A 25614-nucleotide genomic window follows, 5' to 3' on the forward strand; every position below is an offset into this window, starting at 1 on the left:
GAGGCTAGACTTAGGTCAGAAGTAAGTATATGCAAGCAACACTATGGTTTCATGCCTAGAAAGAGTACCACAGATGCATTATTTTCTTTGAGGATGCTCGTGGAAAAGTACAAAGAAGGTCAGAAGGAGGTACATTGTGTCTTTGTAGAACTCGAGAAAGTCTATGACAGAGTACCAAGAGAGGAACTGTAGTACTGCATGCGCAAGTCTGGTGTGGCGGAGAAATATGTTAGAATAGTACAGAATATGTATGAGGGCAACAGAGCAACTGTGAAATGTGCCATAGGTGTGTCAGAAGAATTTATGGTGGAAGTGGGACTGCATCAGGGGTCCGCCCTCAGCCCCTTCCTGTTTGCGGTAGTAATGGATAGGTTTACAGAAGAAGTTAGTCTGGTTTCCCCTTCGACCATGATGTTCACAGATGATATTGTGATCTGCAGTGAAAGCAGGGAACAGGCGGAGGAACAATTAGAAAAATGGAGGCACGCACTGGAAAGGAGAGGAATGAAGATTAGCCGAAGTAAAACAGAATGTATGTGCATGAATGAGAGGTACTGTGGGGGAAGAGTGAAGTGCCAGGGAGAAAAGATAGCAAGGGTGGACGACTTCACATACTTGGGGTCAACAATACAGAGCGTGGTAAGGAAGTGAAGAAACGGGTCCAAACGGATTGGAACAGTTGGTGGAATGTGTCTGGTGTTCTATGTGACAGAGGAGTGTCTGTTAGGAAGAACGACAAAGTCTATAAAACATTGGTCCCATGATGTACGGATTAGAGACGGTGGTACTGAAGAAACAACAGGAAGCAGAACTTGAGGTAGAAGAAATGAAGATGTTGAGGTTCTCGCACGGAGGGAGCAGGTTGGATAGGGTTAGAAATGAGGGACGGCCAAAGTTGGATGTTTTGGAGGCAAGGTTCGAGAGAGCAAAATTTTATGTTTTGGACATGTCCAGAGGCAAGAGAGTGAGTATATTGGTAGAAGGGTGCTGAGGATAGAGCTGCTAGGCAAAAGAGCGAGAGGGAGACCAAAGAAAAAGTTGATGTGGTGAGGGAGTACATGAAGACTGTAGGTGTTAGTGAGGAGGATGCACAAGATAGGCTTAGATGAAAAAGATGAAATGCTGAGGCCACTCCAAATGGGACAAGCCGAAAGGAAAAGAAGAAGAAGCCTTAAGTGACCTTAGCCACCTTTTAATACATACACCACTACATCGCAAAATAATTTACAAAAATATAGTGGTATACCGTGAGGGCCTTCAGAGCCTTCTTTGTGGGCTGAAACACTATCAAAAGCAATGACCTGCAATTACAACTTTATTAAATTACTAATTAATTATATCAATAAAAATACACTGTGTATAATAAAACATTCTAGAATACTATGAATTGGTGCCACAGTGGAAGAGCATTGGCCTCACAGTTCTGAGGACCGGGTTTCAAATCCCGGCCTGCCACTGTGGTGTTTGCGTGTTCTCCCCGTGCCTCCGAGGGTTTTCTCCGGGCACGACGGTTTCCTCCCACATCCCCAAAACATGCATTGATTGGAGACTCTAAATTGACCCCTCTGTACAGGGCACTTAACCATGCCTCCTGAAGTGATGTCACGCCCCGTGCGCCTACGTCAGACAAACAATTATTAGCAAAAAGGGCGGCGCAACAAGAAAAGAATAGAGCCAAACTGTCCGATTTACCGGCTGATTTCTCACTCGCATTCTTAGCTAACAGTGAAATATCGTTGAAAAGCAGACAGCAGGGCTTCAAGTATTTCAGCGAGGGGTATTTCAATGGTATTTACATGCATATCGACGGAGAAACCATTAATATTAGCGCGAGATCTTTCCAGAGTCAGTGGAAGACCGAGATTTAGGTTCATGGGTCTCAACACATTTGTTTCATACCATATAAAAGATCATAAAAAAACGAGTAACATGAAAGTCTGGGGCATAATGTTCAGCTGCATGTGAATCCACGATGAACGTGCAAATATGCTATCATTTTAGAACGTCCCGTTTGGCTACTTCAAGGTTTCTGCATTCAGAGGAACATCCACAAAAATCTGGTCTGATCCTGTCACAAACTTCATCAATGCATGTTCTGTTCTGTCTCTCCAGAACCTTGGAAAAAGAACAGATCTTAGCTGTAGTGTATTTCAAATCACACAACTCCAACCTTGCTAACAAAATACCCATCAACGACAGTTCAGAGTCAAGAGCAAGTGGGATACAACAGATCTCATGAAATGCACTGTTGCTCAGCCAAGCCAAACAAGGTAACGCTAACTTTGGAGTACATCACCATAATTTTAAAGGCTTATTTCAAAAGAGAGAAAAATGCAGAGCGAATCACACACATTCAGGAGTCATGGTGCCAACTTATTGGTTCCAACCTGCTTGTCCGGAGCAGATGACAGACTGCAAGATTGAACATCAACATTTTGGAGACATTGTTTGGCTGTGTGACCAGAATGAAATACAAGGACAATTCAACTTGGATAACTTCTCAGTTTGAGTCCTGATTATAAGCATTGTGAGAGATGTTCATGTTTGAGAGTCCCCAAGTCAGGGTGTTCCTCAAAGCCAACTCCCATGGATGAAATAGCAAGTGAAAGTGCCTCACACTAAACTACACAGAGTCATCAGAAGGCTCATTGACCTTGTTCCAACAGAGACCAATGCAAAAAGTGACCCAAAGCTTGCGCGAAAATTGTTCAATTGTCTCCTACCTTTGTTCTGCACTTTCATGGAAAGATCAAGTGAGGTATTGTAGGTGCACTGTCGATGCCGTCTGGCTTGGGGGCCAGATCCAACCCGCCACATGATTTTATGTGACTCGTGAAACAGAACTTGGCCATTAAAGCTGATTCTGCTTCTGATGATAAAGGCAAGCATTTTTGTATGACCAAACATATACACTAGTTGCGTAACCCTAACCCTAAACCCTTACGGTCAAGCTGAGAACACCCGGTCTCGTCAGATCTCGGAAGCTAAGCAGGTTTGGCCCTGGTTAGTACATGGATGGGAGATCGCCTGGCAATACCAGGTACTATAAGCTTCTCTCCCCGGCTAAATGCAGAGGGGTTGCGTCAGGACGGGTATCCGGCGTAAAACTGTGCCAAACAAATATGCGTTCATCTGAGATGACACGCTGTGGCGACCGCTAACGAGACAAGCTGAAAGGAAAAGAAGAAGAAACATATACAGTAGTTGAAAAACCCATTACCCTAGATTTCTAATGCTAAAACTAGTTCATAAATAACGTGGAAATATGAGGTGAAGGATTTACATTGTTTCACAGTCATAACAGCCCTCTGAGGGAAACTGTAGCTACAAAGAGGCCTGCGACTATAATGAGTTTGACACCCCTGCTGTAGATCACATAGTTCCTCTCTCCCTACGCCGCTGAAAAAAAGTTACATTTCATCTCACACTAGCCTGCTAAACATCCCAAACATTGTTTTGTGACAGCCTTTCGTACCAGAGATTCCCCACTCTCACTGTAATAAAATCTGTGAAGTTGCTTGCCTATATGTTTTTGTGTAACTAAAGTACCATTTGTTTACCCCTCCTCGAGCTGTCAAATTATCATAGTGGAGGGGCTTGTGTGTCCACCCTTTTTTGAGTCCTTTGAGGGAGTAATGGAGAGTGCTCCCTCTGGGGACATAATTCTGATGGGGAACGTCAATGCTAATGTGGGCAATGATTTGGATGAACACACCCGTCGATCAGAACCCAAGTGCAGTTCTGTTACTGGACTTCTGTGCTCATCACAGATTGTCCATAATGAACACCATTTTCAGGTATAAGGGTGTCCACACTTGGTACCAGGACACCTTAGGTCACAGTTCAATGATCGACTGTGGTCGTATCATCGGACTTGCGGCCGCATGTCCTGGACACTCGGGTGAAGAGACGGGGGGAGCTGTCAACTGATCACCACGTGATGGCGAGTTGGCTCCGATGGTGGGGGAAGATACCGGTCCGATGCGGCAGGCCCAAATGTATCGTGAGGGTTTGCTGGGAATGGCTTACAGACTCCCCTTTCACAAGGAATTTCAACTCCCACCTCTGAAAGAACTTTGAAGTTTCAGAAGTTCCGGGGGAGGCGGGGTACATTGAGTCCATGTGGAGAATATTCCGCGCCTCTATCGCTGAGGCGGCCAACTGGAGCTGTGGCCATAAGGTGGTCGGTGTCTGTCTTGACAAGCCCCAAACACATTGGTGGACAGCAACAGTGAGGGATACCGTCAAGCTGAAGGAGTCTTATCGGGCATTTCTGGCCTGTGGGATTTCCGAGGCAGCTGATAGGTACCAGTTGGTCAAGCGGAATGCAGCTAAGGCAAAAGCCCATGGGAGGAGTTCAGTGAGGCCATGGAGAACGACTTCAAGACGGCTTAGAGGAAATTCTGGTCCACCGTCCGGTGTCTCAAGCGGGGGGAGCAGTGTACCATCAACACTGTATACCGAGCATGGGCTACTGCTGACCTCAACTTGGGACATTGTGAATCGGTGTGGAGAATACTTTGAAGACCTCCACAATTCCACTCACATGCCTACTTCAAAAGACCTCCACAATTCCACTCACATGCCTTTCTATGAGGAAGCAGAGTCTGGTTCTCTGAAAGCCTCAATCTCAGGAGTTGTCACCGAGGTGGTTAAAATTCTCCTTGGTGGCCACGGGGGAGCATGAAATTCGCCTTGTGTTCCTAAAGGCTCTGGATGTTATGCGGCTGTCCTAGTTGACACACCTCTGCAACATCGCATGGACAGGGACAGCGCCTCTGGATTGGCATACTGGAGTGGTGGTCCTCCATTTATGAAGGGGGACTGGAGGGTGTGTTTTAACTCCAGGGGGAATCACACTCCTCAGCCTCCCTGGTTAGGTCTATTCAGGGGTGCTGGAGTGGAGGGTCCGTGGGGAAGTTGAAACTCAGATTCAGCAATGTGGTTTTCGTCCTGGCTTGGAACAGTGGACCAGCTCTACACCCTCAGGAGGATCATCAAGGGTGCATGGGAGTTTGCCAAACCAGTAAACGTGTTTTTGTGGACTTGGAGACGGCGTTCGACCGTGTCCCTTGGGGAGTCCTGTGGGGAGTATGGGGTACCAAACCCCATGATACAGGCTGTTCGGTCCCTATACGACCAATATCAGAGTTTGGTCCGCATTGCCGGCAATAAGTCTGACTCATTTCTGGTGAGAGTTGGACTCCGCCAAGGCTGCCCTTTGTCACCGATTTTGTTCATAATGTTTAATGGACAGAATTTTTAGGCACACCTAAGGCATAGAGGATATCCGGTTTGGTGGCCTCAGCATTGCTCTTTGTAGATAACGTGGTTTCCTTTGGCTTCATCAAGCCGTGATCTTCATACTCACTTAAGCGGTTCGCAGCCTACTGTGAAGCTGCTGGGATGAGAATCAGCACTTCCAAATCTGAGCCCATGGTCCTCAATCAGAAAAAGGTAGCGTGCCCTCTCCGGGGAAGGGCTCAGTGTTGAGCCACTGCTCCTCTGCATTGAGAGAAGCTAGATGAGGTGGCTGGGACATCTGATATGGATGCTGATCCAGATGTTTCCTGGACGCCTGCCTGGTGAGGTGTTTCGGGCACGTTCCACCGGAAATAAACTCCGGGAACAACCCAGGACATGCTGGAGAGACTAGACGTCTCTTGGCTGACCTAGGAACACCTCGGGATCCCTACAGAAGTGCTGGATAAAGTGGCTGGGGAAAGGGAAGTCCGAGTATCCCTGCTCAAGCTTTTGCTTCTGCGACCCGGAAAACCAGGAAGAAGATGAGACCATCTGTTTACAAATGCATTTATTAAGTAAAATGAGTACATGCACACGCACAACTACACACACAAAAACACACGGTGAAGGAGAGGCATGTAAGGAATTCAAGTTCACTCAACTGCAGAATTGCAACATGATGATTGTAAACACGGTCCTTGAAGAAGTACGCATAGCCATCCTCTTCCAAAAAAGGCCGTTTTCATCCATGTTAAAAACCTGCCATCTCGGAAACTCTTCACGTACCTACAAGCAGCACCATACAGAAGCACATTTCTGAGGCTATATATATTTTTTTAATTTTTCGAACCAGTCTTTGCTGGCCAAAAAGCCTTGTCGTTGAGCGGTAGAATCACAATGCAGGGTCCAACAGGAGAACGTGGCCTGTCTGGAGCCCTGGAGGTCACCCCAGTAGATCTGGGGTGCCCACACCTTTTAACCACTTGATCTACTTTTCAAGCAGCTAGCCTATCGCGATCGACATGGGAGGGGTGGGGGGATTCACGCCTTTTTTTTTGTTATTTGTTACGACCAATAATGAAATAGAATGACAAAGCCACAAGGTCTACCACTACAAAAATGCAAAACATATCTATTTTAAAGTATATTGAGGATTCTTTTTGTGTAAATGTATATGTATACGTTTGTGCCTTGCACAACCGCATGAGTCAATATTCCACAACACAACATAGTGAACAATAAACATTTTTTGTATCCATCTGAGTTCACATTGATGACCACTAAACAGCATACGAATGGAAATGCACACCTGGGCTGTGTCATTCACATCAGCGGATTCGTCCAACTGCAGTGAGATACACTCACAATCTCCAATGTTCTTCTACACATCATCCATGGCTTCACAGAACCGTGTAACTGTACCCCTTTACAGCGACAAAGATTTTATTGAAGATAATATTTCCGCCTTGTTTTTAAAAGATCGGAACAATGCGTCAGCTATGCCTCTTTCACAATCTCTCCGTCATGGAAGGACTTCTTGTTATTAAAGACGATGCGATGAACCGGGAATGATACTACGGTGGCGGCTTTTGCTGTTGAACTATATTGTGTGAAATGTTACTGCTGTGCGGCCAATTGGGATTTTAGTTCGTTCACTTTTCTCATTCTCAGCTTGCTTTGTGGCGGAATGTCGGTGTCGTATTTTCCATAAACATTTCGAAAATGGCGCTCCACATTTCACTACACTGGCAGATGAGGCAAACGCACTTCGAAAATGACATCGTGAAAAACAAGTCCGCCTCATATTCCGTATGAAAGAGATACGTTTTTGTCTTCTTTACTCCGGCATCCATACTCATGTTTGATCATATTTCTTTACTTTAAAAAAAAAAAGCAAGGGTTTAAAATAGGGAGGTTCTGTCATTGTTTGAAGACGTGCGGTGAGCTCAAACTCAGAAAAATACGGCTTATGTCTTTTTCCGTCACAATTGACCAAGACTGGTTCCTTCCAGAATTTCTCTTTCAACTCGAGGTCACATCCTACCTGTGGGACATAGCCGCTCATCACATTTTACATAATACGCTCAATTTCAAATTTCAGCCTCATCACTCGATCTGATACTCTTTCTACCTCCAAGACATTCTTAGCCAGCTCTTCTTTCAAAATAACTCCTACTCCATTTCTCTTCCCATCTACTCCATGATAAAGTAATTTAAACCCTGCACCTAAACTTCTAGCCTTACTCCCTTTCCATTTGTTCTCTTGGATGCACAATGTATAAACCTTTCTCCTCATCAACATGTCAACTAACTCCTGAGCTTTTCCTGTTATAGTCCCTACGTTCAAAGTCCCTACATACAGCTGTAGGGTTTGTGCATTCCTCTTCTTCTTCTTCCAACCAAGCTGCTTTCCTCCTCTTTTTTTGTCTTCGACCTACATTATCTGAATTTCTACCTACGCCTTGTAGATTAACATTTCCGGGTGAGGGTGTAGGAAGCCCGGGCCACGACCTATTGTACAATTCGTATGATGAACGCTCACATATGTTTGGCACAGTTTTACACCCCCATTCCTCACGCAACCCTCTGCATTTATCCGGGTTTGGGACCGGCCGACAGGTAGCACAATAATGTGCTTCCCAACGGGCTGCAGATAATCAAAAAGAAGCAATCAAATAAAGTCAGCACAAAAGATGTACAATTTACATATGACCTACTCTACGTTAAAGTTAAGGTCAAATGAAAGCAATCACAATAAACTCAGTCAGCACATAAGATCATTCTATTGAATACCAGCTAAAAAGACCAGAAAAGATCGATACACATGATGGATAGTTCCCAACCAAATACACATGCCTGTTTTGCGATCAAATCATTTCATGTAGAAATTATTCTTATGAATCTGAAATAACCAAGAAATATTTATGATGCCAAGTTGACTTATTTGAGAACAATGCATATTTAAAAAAAAAAAAAGACGTCGGTCAGAGAGAGGTTTACGAGGTGTGCGTGTGCCCGCAATACGCTTCCGTAGTATGGAGGAGACGACTTTGTGTCCTAAATTTTTTTCCCAATCAAAGTTAATGAATGCGAGATTGTGTTAAATATTGGCATTTGTATTGAAAAAATGACAAGTGTATAGAGATCATACACGTGATAGACGGTGCCCAATGAAATACACACCTGTGTAGCGATCATTTCTGGTAGGAATTATTCTTTTCAATCTCAAATTATAAAGTATTTATAATACCAAATTGACTGACTGATTTGAGAAAAATGCATATTTAAATAAAATAATAACAATAGGTACATCACAATGTGATTGAGAACAGATGCAGCAACGAAGTATTTGTATGTAGACTTTTATATGCTTTCAAACTCTGTAAATCTCAACGACTTACTTTGCTGTGATTGCAATTGTATAAGGACTGGAGTGTAATGGTTTTAATGACTAGTTAGTATCATTTATGCACTTGAACCTGCTGAGTTTGAAGGGAAACATTTAATTTGTGCAACTCACGAGTTTTATGAAGCTGTTGGACTTCACTGCGATCCACCTTTGCCTTTACCATGATAAGAAGAAGCATTTGTTCTGTCAATTAGGATGGCCTTTACTATGTTTAAAAGGATGAATAAGTAACTTTTCTAAAAAATAGAACTTTAAGCATGGATGTACTCATGTAAAATCAAGGCGGCATTAAAAAAAAATTGCTAAATTTGTTTCTTTTTTTAAGACGCAACTTTACTGTCATTGATTAAATAAAAAAAAAATAAGTGAGCTCTTCAAAGATGGAAGAGGCACAAACTTTAAGCATTGAGAACTTCCATTCTGATTGGAATCCTTTTTGAAAGGCCGCTGGGTGGTGGAAAGTTATGGGCTTGGTTGACTGAGATAAATCAGAAAAATTACAAGACGACCTGACATCTATTCAGAATGTTGGAATAATTCAGTTTTTTCTTTTTTTTTTGCATTTGTGTATCACGAAATATAAAATGAATTGGGGGGGGCTGATTTTTTTTTTTTTTTAGAATGACCAAAGATGAAATACAATGACCAAGCCACAAAGATGTACCCAATACAAAAATGCAAAACATTTTAAAGTATTTTGAGGATCCTTTATGTGTAAATGTATGTGTCCTTTGCATAAATGCATGAGGCAATATTTCACCATGCAAAATACTTACAGTAACTATGCACCTTTTTTGTAACTGAGTTCACGATCACTAAACACCATACGAATGAAAATGCACACATGGGCTTTCACGACAGAAGATTCGTCCAACTGCAGTGAGAAACACAATCTTCGATGTCCTTCCACATTTGCTGGGTTATGTTTTCGCCCTGGGTCATCCCCTGGGGTCTCCCCGCAGTAGGATATATATACCCAGAACACCTTACTGGAGAGGCAGTTTGGAGGCATCTCGATCAGAAGCCTGAGCCATCTCACCAGTGGGGGAGCAGTTGCTCTAATCTGAGCACCGTCCAGATGACCGAGCTTCTGATTTTATCTCGAATGTAGAGCCCGGACAATATGCGGAAGAAACTCATTTCGGCTGCTTGTACCCGGGACCTTGTCCTTTCAGTTGCCATCCAGAGCTCGTAACCATAGATGAGGGTAAGAACATAGATGGACCGGTAAAAAGAGAGCGTCACCTATCAGCTGGGCTCCTCCTTTAGCAGAACAGATCAATACAAAGGTCCACATAACTGCAGACACTGCACCGATCTGGCCGTCGATCTCTCGCTCCATTCTTCCCTCACTCATGTACGAGACTCCTAGAGAGGAACTCCTACTACTAGAAATCCTCCACTTGGGGCAGGATCTCATCCCTAACCAAGAGAGGGCACGCCACCTTTTTTCAACTATAACCATGGTCTAAGATTTGGAGGTGCCAATTTTCTTCCCAACTGTTTCACAGTGTATATTTGAGGCCGCTAGTGTCTTTGGAGTACGAAGAACCTCTTAATGCAGGACCCTCTTAGGACTGCAGTCATGCTTAAAACTCTATTACTAAGACACCTAACCAATGTTCACCAGGAGAAACGTTTGGTGAGGGTCCTAATGTGTAACACAGAAAAATCAAAGAGTTCAAACTGACAATTACCTGTCATGGTATAAAAACACAACCATGCCTTGCACAGTTTATAAAAAAAAAAAAAATTGAGCAAGACAAAGAACATTGTAGCAGCCCTTAGCATCAATGAGACAGCGTAGAGTTCAACCGGTGCAAACTTTATTGCATCTTCAAGCACTGTGAAACTAAAAAAAAAACATAATATTAATAGGTACAAAGTTCAGTTTTCTCTAAAAACACACTTCATTATACGTCCATTTTTGTATATAAACAACAATTTAAGCAACACACAAATAAAGAGAATGAGCCAACCTCGCTCCGCCTACCAAGGGTGCAAACTCTTCAATGACAATGAAGGCCACAAACTGCATTTGAATTAAAAAAAAAAAAAAAAAAATTGACATCAATGTCATGTTTGTATGCATATGAATGGACCAAAATAAAATGTCAAACATTTAGACTTACTCTGCTTCTCTGCTCTACTCCACATAACCTCCTCTCTGTGTGATCGCCCAGGTAAGTATGGCAAACCAACACAGGTGTGGCAATCAGCACAGGTAATCAGCTTGTGGATCACCCCAGAACATGAATGGTTCATTCAATTTACTCAACTGGCCACTAAAACTCCCACCAAATCATAATATGATTAAACAAAACAAAGACCAACAAATAACCATATATGATTTTACTGATGGCAACAAACTTGATTTAGGTCACAATGTAACGGATCAATATTAGGTCTGATAGGAGTCTTTATCTCATCAAACACCTTCAAGTAAAAGTACTAGTTTTTGAATAGGCCATTCAATGATTGAGGGCTTTGAGGGAGAGTGCTTTTCTATGGCTGACTTGCGCTCTCCAACTCTAAACTTGACTCGACGCACCAATCAATCTGGCCCAACTATAGTTTCAACCACTCGAGCCAAGAGCCATTCATTTCTTGGTACAGCATCCTCTTTGACAATGACAATGTCATTAACCTTTAGGTTGCGCCGAGGAACATGCCATTTTTGTCTTAAGGTGAGGTTCAGGAGGTATTCCTTTCTCCATCTGCCCCAGAACTGCTTTGTTAAATATTGCACGCGACGCCATCTTTTGGAGGCAAACAAATCCTCCTTCACAAAGTTCCCCGGGGGTGGTATAGCAATTTTAGGCTTCATCAGGAGAAGATGGTTTGGAGTTAAGGGTTCAAGCAACTTTGGATCATTGATTGCAACAACGCTGAGAGGACGGCTGTTTACAATCGCCATTGCTTTATAGAACAAAGTTCTGAGTGATGCATCATCTAGCCTTCCTGCACATTTAGAACACTGCGTATGGTACGTATTTGCCGCTCACAGATCACACCTGCATGACTAGCTGATGGGGCATTAAACACAAACTCGCACTGGTTGTCTGCTAGGAACGTGTCAAGTGCCTTAAAGTCACACTGCTTAAGAGCTGCTTTGAACTCGTTGCTGGCGCCAAAAAAATTTGTGCCTTGATCACAACGAATTTGAGAAACTGCTCCTCTCAGACTAATAAAGCATCTCAAAGCATTAATAAAGCCATCAGTGGATAAGTCAAGCATCTCAACATGAATTGCACCCGAGGATAAACATGTGAGGAGTAGTCCATATCTTTTGATCTCCTTGCGACCATTCTTTACAAAAAAAAAGGGCCAAAACAATCCATTCCACTGAGTAAACAGAGCTGAGATATCACAGCGTTCTTTTGGAAGATCGGACATTTGTTCTTCCACTGGTCTTCTTTGCTTACGGCACTCCACACATTTGAATATCAGCCTTGCAATTATTTTGCTCCCACCTATTACCCAAAATCCATTTGCCTGCAACTACTTCAAGGATTGATTTCGACCTTGATGGCATACTTGACTGTGAAAGTGTGACAAGATCAGCTTTGTGATATGGCTGTCTTTTGGGAGAATAATGGGGTGCTTTTGCTCTTCACCGAGGATTGATCCTTTAAGTCTTCCCCCAACACGAAGAAGTACTTCCTCCAGAATGGGATTGAGTTTAAAGACCGGACTTGACTTTGGAAGACTTGATCACTGCGGCTTTCCTTGAAGAAGCCTCATCTCAGAAGGGAATGCTTGTTGTTGCAGTAATCAGCAGCTTTCTTGCGCTCTGTTACAGTTACAAGATCGACATGTTTTAGCTTTGACTCAAGCTTCTTTATTCTTGCGACCACTTTAAGAAGTGTGGTCCAGGAAGAAAACCTTTCCAGTCGACCCAGGATATCTGCCTGTGTATTCACTTGAGTTGCAGATGTGAACAGACTTGACCTCGGGGTCACCAACCAAGAGCTCAATAGAGTGTTTAGATGTTTGAAGTACCTCTGGTTCCTATAGAAATTTAGGACCGGACAACCAGCCAGATGAGGAGATATCTGCAACACGAAGTCCCCTGGAAGCGAAGTCAGCAGGGTTTTGGGTTGCATCGACGTAGTACCAATTATTTGGATCAGTTTTCTCTCTGATGAGTTGAACTCTATTTGCAACAAACATGTGGAACCTTCGTGCTTTGTTATTTATGTATGCCATCACAACTTGAGAGTCAGTCCAAAAGCATTCCCTTTCTATTTCCAGCTGAAGCTCTTCCTTCAGCATGGCACTCATCCTGGCTGAAGTTACTGCAGTTGCAAGTTCCAATCTTGGAAAGCTTGTAATCTTTAAGGGTGCGACCCTCTCCTTGGCCATAACCAAACTACAATGAATCTCATTTTGATCGTTCTTGTACCTCAGGTAGGAGCAGGACCCATATCCTCTACAACTAGCATCAGAAAAATTGTGTATTCAGTGCTTACACTGTTACCAAAGTGTGAAGGGTATGTTGGATATTATTTTTAGATCAATACAAAAGTCCGTTAATCATCTGACTCCAAATTGTGACCTTACCCGACCACCACTCATCCAACAATTTGCGCGCTCGTTCTGCAAAGAAAGGACCAGGAAGCCGACGTTTTCACAAGCGAGTGGATTTATTCCTTCAAGAAACACCTGGGTCTCAGGTCTCTCTCAATACAACCCTGTACGTCTCTGTTCCCTCCAGCCGACGTACTCCACATCCGAGTTGCCCAGGACAATTTAAAAGTACAATCTACTAATTCACTATTGGTTATGTGTCTCCTGCAGTTATCCTTAGCGCTCTCTCATTGGTCTTTCTTGGTCCGCAGGATGGTGGGGCCACTCCTCCCGCCTGCAGTTGTTGACGTTTTGTTGCTCCCGTCTCCCTCTAGGTCAAGCGTCGCGTCACCCCACACCTGCTGATTGTGGTCACCACCAACCGTCGAGAACATTCCGTTCTAGCACGCTATCTGCTGTAATCACTTTCATGCCACATTCTCACACTGCAACTTTTCATCCACAGACTTTCACACATTAAGTAGTATTGCAAATACAACGCCTTGTTGATTAACTTTTATACATTTCATTTCTTTTATTCCCTCTCATGGCCTCAGCCCACTGAGGCCATGCCACCGACAATTCACACTCCGAACTCCCGGGGGTCCTTCTGTGAAAGCATCATGTACTGTCCACCTGGTGGGAGCGGTCCCAGGGTCCGCTCGATTGTCCGGACTGTGAGAGACCTAATACATGGGATACAACAACATCCGCAGAGCACCATGATAGCCACAAACACAGCAATAGAAACTACCACAGAGCCGATCAAACCTTTGTAGCTTCCAAACATACTCAGCCATTCAGTGTACCAATTGGTATCCATTGCGTATGTTCCAGATCCCTCCATTGTGGTGTCCAATTAAAAAGGCTCCCCCACGTGCTCACCTGTGTCGGTTGATTAAATTTTAAACTCATCAGTGTTTGTTGTGTCTGTGTCAGCTCACCACCACCACCTTGCCGTGCCTCATACCACACCGTTCCATTGCTGTCCACAGTCACTCCTTCACTTCTTTCATCCTGTATAACAGATTCGAGCGCCAGCATGGTCCACACAAAGCATATTGATGCGAGGCAAAGCAATAAAATCGTAATCGTAAAAGAACTCGGACATTCGCGTCCTAATTGTTTTTCAGACACAGACTTTGTTGACATCTTTGATCTAGACTCAATTCTGATCATCTTCACCATTCCTCTCTTGACCTGCCCGTCTGGGCAATCAACTTTCACGCTCACCATTGTCAGGTACAAAGTCAGGTGCCGGTCTCAACTGCGAGTAATGATACCACTTATGACCCTTGGTCTCCAATTGGACGGCGTGTGAGGTTCTAGCCAGAACCCGAAACGGTCCCTTCCAGCGAGGGTCAGTCCACTTCCGGGACAGCACTCGGAGGTAGACGTATGGAGTAATGTCGGGATCCCGTGGTGTTGACGAAGTGTTGACAGCCGCCTTTTCCCTGACCTGTGCAGACACACTGGATACAAGTGCATGAAGATACTTCCACTATGCAGCATGTGTTAAATCCGGAGTTGGCAAGTCAGGCAGCGGAACCAAGGTGGAGCTAGGACCTGGCATTAGGCGACCTGTTAACAGTTCGAACGGTGCGAACCCAGTAATTTTGTGAACAGTTTGGCGGACCACCAACAGAGCCAGGGGCAAAGCTTGTAGCCACGTCATCTTTGCGATGCCACAAATGCCGATACCGCGTGGTACGTCAATACCTGGACTGGATATCCCATAACCACGTGTGCCGTTTTCTGCAAGACTTTGGCCAGGCCCGCAGCGTACCTGACGCAGTCTGCCTGCTTCTGTTGAATCCCGTCTAGTGGCACACTACAATACACCAACACTGCCCTATGTGTCCCATGTCGTTGATACAGTGCTGCGTTCTAGATGGAAGACCTTGCTGTAATCTGGTGTGGCCAGTGCTGCTGCAAATGCCAATTCCTGAATTAATTGTACAAACAATGCATCATCCTCCGGGGTCCACTGCTGGGTGGCTTTCAAATTCCGGACCCCCTGTTGTTTAACCAGAGCCCGCAGGCCTTCTGTTTTGTCCACATAACATGGCATGTAGGCTTTGCTATAGCCACACAGCCCCAAAAATGACAGCATGTCCTGCACTGTTTCCAGGCGTGGGTGCCGCAATATGGAAATGAGGTGATCTGGGGACAGGGCCAAACCAGCTGGTGTGATTACGCGTCCCAAGAAAACCACAGACCTACGACAAAACTGCAACTTTTTCCTCGACACCTTAAAGCCCAGGTCAGCGAGCTTGACCAGCACTGCTCGCGTGGCTTCAATGCACTGTTGAGATGTCTCAGCTGCAATGAGGAGATCATCCACATACTGCAGGAACACTGAGCCTTGGGGCAACTCACGTGAGGACAGCAAGTCCTTCAGGACCTGATTGAAAATTCCCGGTGAGTTTTTGAACCCTTGTGTTTGCATTTACCTATAAGGGAGTGAAATTGCAGTACAAAATACTTCCAAGTGTCTTATTGATTCTGCCAGTGGTAAGCAGAAATACACATTTGCCAAGTCAATCACTGTGTACCACTGTTTTTGTGGGTCCAAGGATGATAGGATGCGCTGGGGATCGGGAACTGGCAGAACAGGAGTTACGGTGATGTCAAATCATGGGCCATCCTCCACGTCACCCCAACCGCCTTTTGAACTGGCCGTAGGGGTGTGTTCCACGAGGAGGCTGACGTTTCCAACACCCCCGCATCCCACAATCCGGCCACTGTGTTTTCCATACCTTTATCTGCTTCCTGAGGCCATCGATATTGAGGAAGGCGGACCGGAACGGAACAATCAACCTCCAAGAGGATCGGCTGAACTGTATGACACAAACCAACATCAAATGGACCCTGCGACCACAGGGGCTGCGGCATTTGATCCAACATAGCCTGTGCGGACTCATGATCAGTCTGCTCCCGCCCATGATGGCGGTCCAGAAAAACCAATTTGAGGTCTGCCTCGTCCACCATTTTTGCCATAATCCTAAAACTGTTAGCTGAGGTAGAGTGCCACACATCTGGAATTTCCGTTATCATCCAATCATGCCGCAGTAGACGGGGCTCATGGCCTGGCGACACTGCCAATGTTACATGGGGCAGACCTTCCTCACCCATTATGAACCATTGTTCTTGCTCTGGCGACAACTGCACATTCGCTGCCACTCCCTCTGGGCCTACAAAGATGCATGGTGACTGTAGTGTCCAATCATCTCCCTCAATTTCTTCAAACGCATCTCTATATACTTCAGAGTCTGAGGACATCCCGAGAAGCCGACCAACGTTGTAACTCGTTTCGACAACGCTGTGCTTGGCAGTGGCATGTTGATCGAAGAGTGTGTTGCTCCCGTGTCCACCAACATCTGGATTGGAGTACCCGCCACCGTCAATTGAAGCATTGGCTCTGCCTGGCCAGTGCTTCCCGAGTTTCCCAGGCCCCCCTCTTCGTCCGGGCCGTACCATGGGTCAGCCTGGTAATACTGACCCTGTGGGTTTGGCTGCGGCCAAGGGCGGGGCTGTTGTGGCCCTCCCTGGTTCTGTGTCCCCGCTTGCTGATTTCTTTGCTCTGGCCCCGGTGGTGGTGGGTTGCCATAACAGTCCCGAGCCCAATGATCCGGGGATCCACAATTGAAACAGGTCCCCGGGGCAAATCCATTCAGTCCTCGACCTGGGAAGGTACCACGACCACGCCCTCTGTATCCACCACGGAATCCTTGTCCTCAGCCCCGTCCAGCCCCCACTGAAGTCTGATACATTTGCTTTTGTTTTGCCTTCTCCTGCTTTGCTTCACCATGCAACTTTGCAAGCTGTAATTTAACCAAACTCGTCGCCAGAGCATCAGTCTCCTTCTGGTCTTTGTTTGCTTTTTCCGCATAAATCCGGCAGTGTTGTATTAAATGCCTCTTAAACCGCGGCTCCGGGCAGACCAGAATATCTGGATCTGTCCTCAAAATCGTCTGCACCTCGTTTGGGAGCCCATTCAGCATCGCCGTCCTAAACATCATCTCGGCCTCCGGATAGCTGGCTGGATCTTTGCCTGTGGTTTCAATCCACAGCTCCATCGCTTAAGCATAATGTTGCTCCGGAGTCAGATACTTTCCGTAATTAAATATTGTAGGAGCCACATCCACTGGAGATGGAAAGGCTGCCCTCAATTCTTTAAACATGACATCTGACACCTCTGCCAGTGGCGTTTCACTTCCCAAATGGCGGGTGCCGGATGCCACCTCAATATTCTGTAATTGAATTCGGGAACATGATCTCAAGATAGCCTGTCTAAAATCCCCCAATGCTACTCCCTGTCCTGACATCGCCGCCAAAAATTTAGTAATCCAGGCTTGTGCCCCTTTATGCAGGTGTGGCATTTTCTCCACCAATGCAGCCACATCCCGAAGCACCAGGGGCTCATAGTGGCGACCCGCGTGTGTTACCACTAGAGGTGCCATAATTTGGCCCTGTTCCTGCTGTGCCATCATCTTGCCCTTACTGGGAGTATTATAACCTCGCCCCGCCCCGGCGACTCATCATCCATTTCCTTTTGTCGTTCCCCTTCACTCAACGCCTTGAGCATGTGCCGCTGTTCTCGCATTACCGCACCTTCTTCCTCCTCACTCTCAGGTGCAACCTCCCTGCGTTTTAAATCGCCCAGCGTTGCCTGCTCATAATTTGTCATCCCCGTCATCACTTCATCCAACATTCCTCTTTTTTCCCATTGCACTCTATATCCTTCAAACAACTTCCATGATGCCTCTTTCTTCGTCTGCTCTGGTGCGCCCCTGCTCCCCTCAGCTGGGGTGCCCCTCCTTTCAGCTAGTGCCGCCTCTGGTGTCCTTGTGGGCGATATCACTTGACTATGCTGGTCAGCCCGCATTGTGTTTCTCTCCTTATTCACAGCCTGCTCAATCAACTGAACTGTCCCAGGGGTCATTCTTGACCAGTCATCCTCTACGTCCAGTACCATGCGGCCACCCAATGTGACCACTGGGGCCATCACTGGTGCCGTCGGGTACGGCGGTGGCTCAAACACATATTGCTGCGCCTGTCCGCTCTCTGGCAACTGGGGATAGATTCCTCTTTCCCCCTCTATCGTCTTTCTTCTCTCATCCACTTTCTCAACCGACGCAGGCACTTTCTTCACAACTTCCTCACACTCCTCCATACTTAGACACCAACGCAGTTGCAATCGTTGCCAACTGGTGTATACCAAGTCTATCTTTCTCCAACTCTTTCACTTCCTTCTCCAACTTAACACGCTGTCTCCAACTTGCTTGATCTTTATCTTCCTTCAAGCCTCGAATATTCGCCAACATTCTACTTTCCTTTTTCTGTAACTGCCTCGCCAACTTTGAAATATCCCACGTTCCGGGCTCTCCTTGAAACAGCTCGTCTTTCTTTAACTTCAAAAACACCTTATGGCTACACTCCCTTTCCTTCTTAATTTTCTTTCCTTCAATTCCACTCATTAACTGAGTCTCCAATTTCACGTAATAGCCGTTTATCTCCGACCACACATCGTTCCCTTCATATGGCTTCTCACACGAGAGACCACTGTCACAGTTAGTTTCACTCGCCAATTCCCAATCCACCCGCGCGCGTCCCGGACACTTTTCACACAGAACAACAGTTTGGTATTCCACTCACACCGCTTCCACACTGATACGTAAATCCCAGATTTTACACCATATCTTAACCACGAATAGTTCCAAACTATTCTAGTAGGTAAATCCCCGATTTTATACCCTACTAACGTCCACACTTTTACAATATTGCCCCCTCCGACACTCCTTGCTTTTACAATTTAGACACTCCAATATGCAGAATTTAGACGTTTTCGTAACAGGTATTCTGCTTACCTTTTCGATGTGGCCACTCGAGGAAGGAAGGTTGGATTCGGGGCTTTCTTATCAGGTCGTCACCTGGTGTGGACGTCGGTCCCAGACCCCGAGTCCCAGACTCTGTGGTTTTCGCTAAGTCCCAGACTTATTTACCTTTCTTGCATCACGTCAGGGTCACCAAGAATTGTTTTGCCAACTTGAGAGTCAGTCCAAAAGCATTCCTTTTCTATTTCCAGCTGAAGATCTTCCTTCAGCATGGCACTCATCCTGGCTGAAGTTGCTGCAGCTGCAAGTTCGAATCTTGGAATGCTTGTAATCTTTAAGGGTGCGACCCTCTCCTTGGCCATAACCAAACTACAATAAATCTCATTTTGATCGTTCTTGTACCTCAGGTAGGAGCAGGACCCATATCCTGTACAACTAGCATCAGGAAAATTGTGTATTCAGTGCTTACAATGTTACCAAAGTGTGAAGGGTGGTAACATCTTTGTATAGTGACGTCCTTCAATGTTTTAAGGTCATTTTTCCACTCGTCCCACCGTTAACTCAAATGGTCAGGTATTGGTTAGTCCCATCCGATGCCTTTGTGACACAGCTCCTGTAAGATGCACTTTCCGCTCAGAGTGAAAAGGGCCATAAATCCCAGTGGATCGTACAAGGAGGCTACGACTGACAGGATCCCACGGCGCGTTGGCAGGTGGTCCTTTATATTGACGTTAAACCCAAAAGAGTCGCTTGTCATTGACCACTGAATGCCAAGTACCTGTCCTTGTGATGTTACCTCTGGATTCAGTCTGAGAGGGTCCATTGTTTCTGCTCTTTCTGGAGGAGCCACACAGTCGAAAACGTCCTTATAGTTTGAGTTGAACTTATGCAGTCTTAGACCAGCATAATTACACAGTTCCTGTGTTTCGACAATCAGTTCTTTGGCTTCTTGGACAGTTGGAACACTAATTAACCCGTCATCAACATAGAAATTGGTTTCTACAAAAGTGGATGCTGCAGGATGGAGGGACTTGCACTGCTGTGCCAAATACTTCAGACCAAAGTTGGCGCATCCAAGAGAGGAGGAGGCTCCGAAGAGATGAACGGTCATCCGATATTCTCGTGGTTCACTTTCCAACCTCCCACTTTCCCACCAAAAGAAGAGCTTCTGGACAAACAAGGAATTGATGAAACATTCTTTCAATGTTGCAGATTACAGCAACCTCCTCCCTTCTGAAGCGACACAGAACTCCCACCAGTGAATTAATTAAATCAGGGCCCATAAGTAAGGTGTCATTTAGAGAGATGCCTTTAAACTTTGCTGAGCAATCGAACACAACACTTAGCTTATTTGGCTTCCTTGGGTGGTACACCCTATGGTGGGGAATGTACCATGCAGTTTCTCCAAAACTCCAGGGACATGTACTTAAGAGTCAAATCCCCGTACTTGAAAACCACTATTGGTGTTACTGGCTATGATGGTATCGACAGCTGTCATTGTGCTTGGTTTAAGATGGACCGGCTGCTTTTCCACATTCAGTTCTATAAGTAAATCTTCCAGAATAAACGTGGAGTCACTCTGTGTGTCGAGAAGAGCATAGGTATTTCTCTCCCGGGTTCAGTTGGTGAGGACAGAAAGACAGGAACGATACTGGATGTGGCGAATGCATGTTGAAACAAGGCATGGGACATAACTTTATGGACTTCTTTGTCTACATGGCCCCCAGTGGCAACAGTCATTACTTGTCATTTCTGCAGATCTCACATTTTCTTGATGCAAGCAGGTGGGATGACTCATTGACATTGACATACACAGTCATGTTTGGCTTTAATTTTTCTTTGCATTTCCTCAAGATCCTCTTTTCATCAGAAAGTCTTCAATTTGGTTCTTATCTCCTTAGCTTCAAGTCTCCAAGCCTCGTATGCCCTGTTGAAAGCTTTCTCCCTTATCCTTTGTTCCTGCATTTGCAACTCTTGGCCTTTTGCTGTTAAGGTTCGCTCACGGGAGCTGGACTGTATCTGTTGAGTTTTGACTTTTGAGTTTTCAGAACCTGTTGCCATTTTTATATTGTTTAACCCACTGTTGATATAAAAAATGGCTTTGAAGTGTTTTATCTGGGCTCAATCTGATAAGTAGAGGTTTTAAATTGTTTCTATGGAGATTTTAAAATACTGTAAACCATAAATCAGTTTACACCTTATGAACGCATCAAAAGCTGATAAATACCACATGTGAAATTTTTAAAATTATGAAATTGTCCATCAAAGTCCCCCTTTAACCAGCAATTTCATTTCAAAACAAATGAAGGGAAGATTCACACCTTCAGAGCATTTATGAATCGTTTAGGTCACGTCATAGAAAGTCTTAAAATGTCCATTGTCTCATACCATAGGCAAAGCAGAGAGTTGTTCAACCTTTACTTAAACAGTTTAGTGTCTCTGTAAGTGACTTTACCCTCAGCTACCAAAGGTTTCTCACTGCAGGTGTAGCATTGGGAAGACACAGATGGGGAATGGTACTTGATAGAAGATGGCTCCAATCAGTGGACTAGTTTCACTGTAGCAGCCCTTGGCATCAATGAGACAGCATAGAGTTCAACCGGTGAAAACTTTATTGCATCTTAAAGCACCGTGAAACTAAAAAACGCACAACAATATTAATAGGTACAAAGTTCAGTTTTCTCTAAAAACAGTTCATTACACGTTCATTTTTGTATATAAACAATTAAAGCAACAAATAAAGAGAATGAGCTAACCTCGCTCCGCCTACCAAGGGTGCAAACTCTTCAATGACAATGAAGGCCACAAGCATCTGGCCCAAACTGCATTTGAATAACAAAAAAAAAAAAAAAAAAAAAAAAAAAAAAAACATTTCACATGAATGTCATAACCCTAACCCTGTCATATTGGACCAAAATAAAATGTCAAACCTTGTCAAATATTTAGACTTACTCTGCTTCTCTGTTCTACTCCACATAACCTCCTCTGTGTGATCACCCAGGTAAGTATGGCAAACCAACACAGGTGTGGCAATCAGCATAGGTAATCAGCTTGTGGATCACCCCAGAACATGAATGGTTCATTCAATTTACTCAACTGGCCATTAATAAACATTCTCACACCGCAAAAGCCACCATTGAAACGTAGGCAGATCTGGATCTATACTGGGAGAAAACTGAACTAAAACGTATAGCAAACTTGGGTCAAAATCTTAAAAGGAAGAACGATGAGGATGGATAACAATGTATCTCCAAACAGCAACTCTTGTTTAAAGTTAAATTCTCAAAGAGGATAACCAGAAACTCCACGGAGTTACGAGTTCAATGGATGAGTTCTTAAGGTTAAAGCGAAGATGGGATCACTGTGTTCACATAGAATATATTTATATTTAAATTTAGTTTTGCATATAATTTTTCAAAAGTATCAGATTTCACAAATTTTACAACTTTTGCTTTTAAACGCATGCATAATGGCTTAGTTCAATAAAGACATTTTAGATAAGGAACGGTGGGTCAGCCGGTAAAGCGTTAGCCTCACAGTTCTGAGGTCCTAGGTTCGATCCCGGAACCACCTCTGTGGAGTTTGCATGTTCTCCCCGTGCTTGGGTGTGTTTCCTCCAGGCACTCTGGTTTCCTCCCACATTCCAAAAACATCCAACATTAACCTAGGGGTGATTGTGAGTGTGGCTGTCTGTCTCAATGTGCCCTGCGATTGGCTGGCAACTAGTCCAGGGTGTACCACGCCTCCTGCCCGTTGACAGCTGGGATAGGATCCAGCACTCCCTGCGACCCTTGTGAGGATAAGCAGCAAAGAAAATGGATAGACAGATATATGATAAAGACAATTGTTGGTGTCAAATGTATTCACTGTGAATTGTATTGCCATTTGGAAAATGACCAAAAACACCACATGCAACATTAGATCATGGCCTGTCCATGTAGTCTGTTCTGAAGGTGAAGGGCTTGTCATAGCCCATGAGGTGGTTGTAATCCTGAGGGAGGGCGAACATGTCAGGGTTCACAAGCAGCCCAGTCTTGTTGGCATAGAAGGTGGTGAACATCTTGCTGACAGCTGGTATACTTACCTGCTTCTGATGAAAGACTGTCCTTTGCTCAGTCAGGAAGACACTGTAGGTTATTGCAGTATAAGTGTCCTGATCTGAGTTGTGGTATAGACGGACCACATAACCTTTGGTTATGAAGTGGAGGAGCACAGGGGTGAGGAAGGTGAAGAAGCCAATGATGCTGCAGAAAGCCATTTGAAGGGGAAGGCTCTGGAGTCCTAGTCCTGTTTTCAAGAAGATCTGTGGCATGAGAAAGAGACTGGCTCCACTTGTACTGTAAGAAAACATTTTTACTCCTGAGATCAGACAAGGAGAAAAATTAAAACAGGGAAGTGGTAAAATGTAAAATCAATAGATTAATAGATTAATGTATTAAATAATATTGGTGGCATGATTAAAGTGCAAGCAGGTATAGAAACACCTGCTACATGTCGCGTGAATGAACGATAGGGCTGTCATATGCTGTTCAACATCGCATTTTCTTTTCCCCTCATGGACTCAGTGTGTTTGCTCAGACAAAAAAATAATTCAAGGAACATTGCTGACGACCCATCCAATCAAATCAAGACTAGGCCCAGGGTCAGGACACATAGCATACCAAGAGACCCAGAGCAGTCCACCAGCCCCGGCCACTGGTAACATGGCGGGGGCCGCAGAGAGTGTAGGCCAACTTATCCACCTCAGTCTCAATTCTGTCTCTAAGAGCTCTAAGGCAGGGCACTTTTCTCCTTGTTGGAGCCAGCATTGTGATTTTCCACCTTGAGGATGAGGCTTTTTGGCCAGCAAAGGTTGGTTCTGAAAATTTCAAAATTGATAGGGCCTCAGAAATGTGCCTCCGTATCGTGCTTCTCGTCGTTACGTGGAGAAAGAGTTTCTTAACCTCATCAGTGAAGGATGGCGGGCATAGATGACACGGGACTTTTTTGGTCGAGGACGCCTACGTGTAGTTCTTCAAGGACTGTTTACACAATCATCATGTAGCTATGCTGCAGGTGAGTGAACTTAAAGCCTCTATGAGCAACTCTCTCTCTCTATCACACTCACACACACACACACACACACACACACACACACACACACACACACACACACACACACACACACACACACACACACACACACACACACACACACACACACAGAGAGAGAGAGAGACAGAGAGAGAGAAAGAGAGAGAGAAGTTGCGAGTGTGTGCGCGCGTAAGGGAGTCCTACTTGCAGTTTTTCACATTTCGCATGGTTCTGGTCCCCATTAATCGAGAAAAACGAGGGATTACTGTGTATGAAAATTGATTGAATTGCATTTTTTTTTTCAAACTTTGATTCATAATTACTTGTATGTTTAAAAATTTCTGTGAAAGAAGGACCAACATTTTTCTCCACGTGTAAAAAAGAACCGAATTCATTCATCTTTCAACTATTCTACACACAAGTGTGTTTACCATAAACAATAGTACCAACATACACAGTTTCATGATAGAAATTAATTTAAAAATGAATTTTTATTTCCCCAATTTTTTTGGCTCAATTACTCAACAGGTTAACCGACTAAAATGAGTCTACAGTCACTCACATTTGAAAAATGTACAGGCCCGCAGATTTAAAAGCTACGGGTGTAGTCCACCAGTCATGGCCGCAGATATAAAGTTGCGAGTGTGATTAGGGATGGAATCTGAAGACCTTAAAATAACTTACTGAGTTGTTATACCCAAGTATGTAGTTGTTATATCCCAGAAATGTTTTCAGTGTAAGTGAGTTTCCTTTGACATGGCTCTTGATGTTGATGACTGTGACGTAAATGCGCTCGCAGTACGTGAAGAAGCTCCGAACATGATCAATAGGGTTAATTTGCATTTTCTGTTTCTGGGTGGATACAGATTGTTTAGGATAAGGCTTGTTTTGTTACCAACGTTTATGAAACAAACACATAAATTAATGTCAAGACCAACGTTCCCTCTAATGTTTTTTTTTCTTTTTACGTGTCTGACCAAACACACTAAGCCTGTGAGCGCCCCCTTTGACAACTCTGAGCAACATCAGACATATGCACAGTGATCAGATCAGTGTCATCCTTTGAAGGCTCATTCAAAGATTCAGATTACAGCATTTACATTCCCATCAGAACATTCTTAAAGAACAATTTTGTGTTTTTGCAAACTTACAATGAAAATGTCAACAAACAAAAAATACATTGGTAACTAAACCAAGCAAACTATAAACTATAAATTTGGAAGGTCACTTGCAACTTTGTTTCTTTTTATTTAACCCACAATATTCCTGTCAGTTTTTCTTGGTGTAAAACAGAATTATTGCTTGCAGAATATCTTTAGTAATGCATGTTAAAAGCTGAATGATGCTCCCAAACAGTTGTTAATGTTATGTTGTCTTCTATATTTAAAATACAGAATTAGTTTTTGTGCACTGTATTGTCTGTGCTTTCATTCTCGATTAGGCTGTGCCAAGGTGAAATTTTAACATTATATACCATCTCAT

General features: G+C 44.4%; 1 protein-coding gene and 1 long non-coding RNA gene across 5 annotated transcripts in view; both read right to left on the reverse strand.

The window, feature by feature from the left end:
• The window catches only part of tmem70 (transmembrane protein 70), a 65147-nt gene that overhangs the window by 26278 nt on the left and 13255 nt on the right, over nt 1-25614 (reverse strand). The window contains exons 3-5 of one of the 4 annotated variants that reach the window (XR_009797710.1): nt 22012-23418; nt 21515-21881; nt 13305-14694 (exon numbers count right to left, since the gene is read on the reverse strand). Coding sequence is in view for 3 of the 4 variants with exons in the window: in XM_061839069.1 (XP_061695053.1) it covers nt 22982-23418 (437 nt within the window). In the remaining variant the exon portion in view is untranslated. The other 3 variants (XM_061839070.1, XM_061839071.1, XM_061839069.1) reach the window with 3 other exon arrangements.
• LOC133510758 (uncharacterized) lies at nt 9696-11202 on the reverse strand. The gene is made up of 3 exons (XR_009797711.1): nt 10786-11202; nt 10633-10685; nt 9696-10505 (listed from the first exon to the last, which is right to left on the reverse strand). It is a non-coding gene; the product is annotated as an uncharacterized LOC133510758 (long non-coding RNA).

This window comes from Syngnathoides biaculeatus, chromosome 13 (assembly GCF_019802595.1).
Source record: "Syngnathoides biaculeatus isolate LvHL_M chromosome 13, ASM1980259v1, whole genome shotgun sequence".
In the NCBI taxonomy this organism is placed as follows: Eukaryota; Metazoa; Chordata; class Actinopteri; order Syngnathiformes; family Syngnathidae; genus Syngnathoides; species Syngnathoides biaculeatus.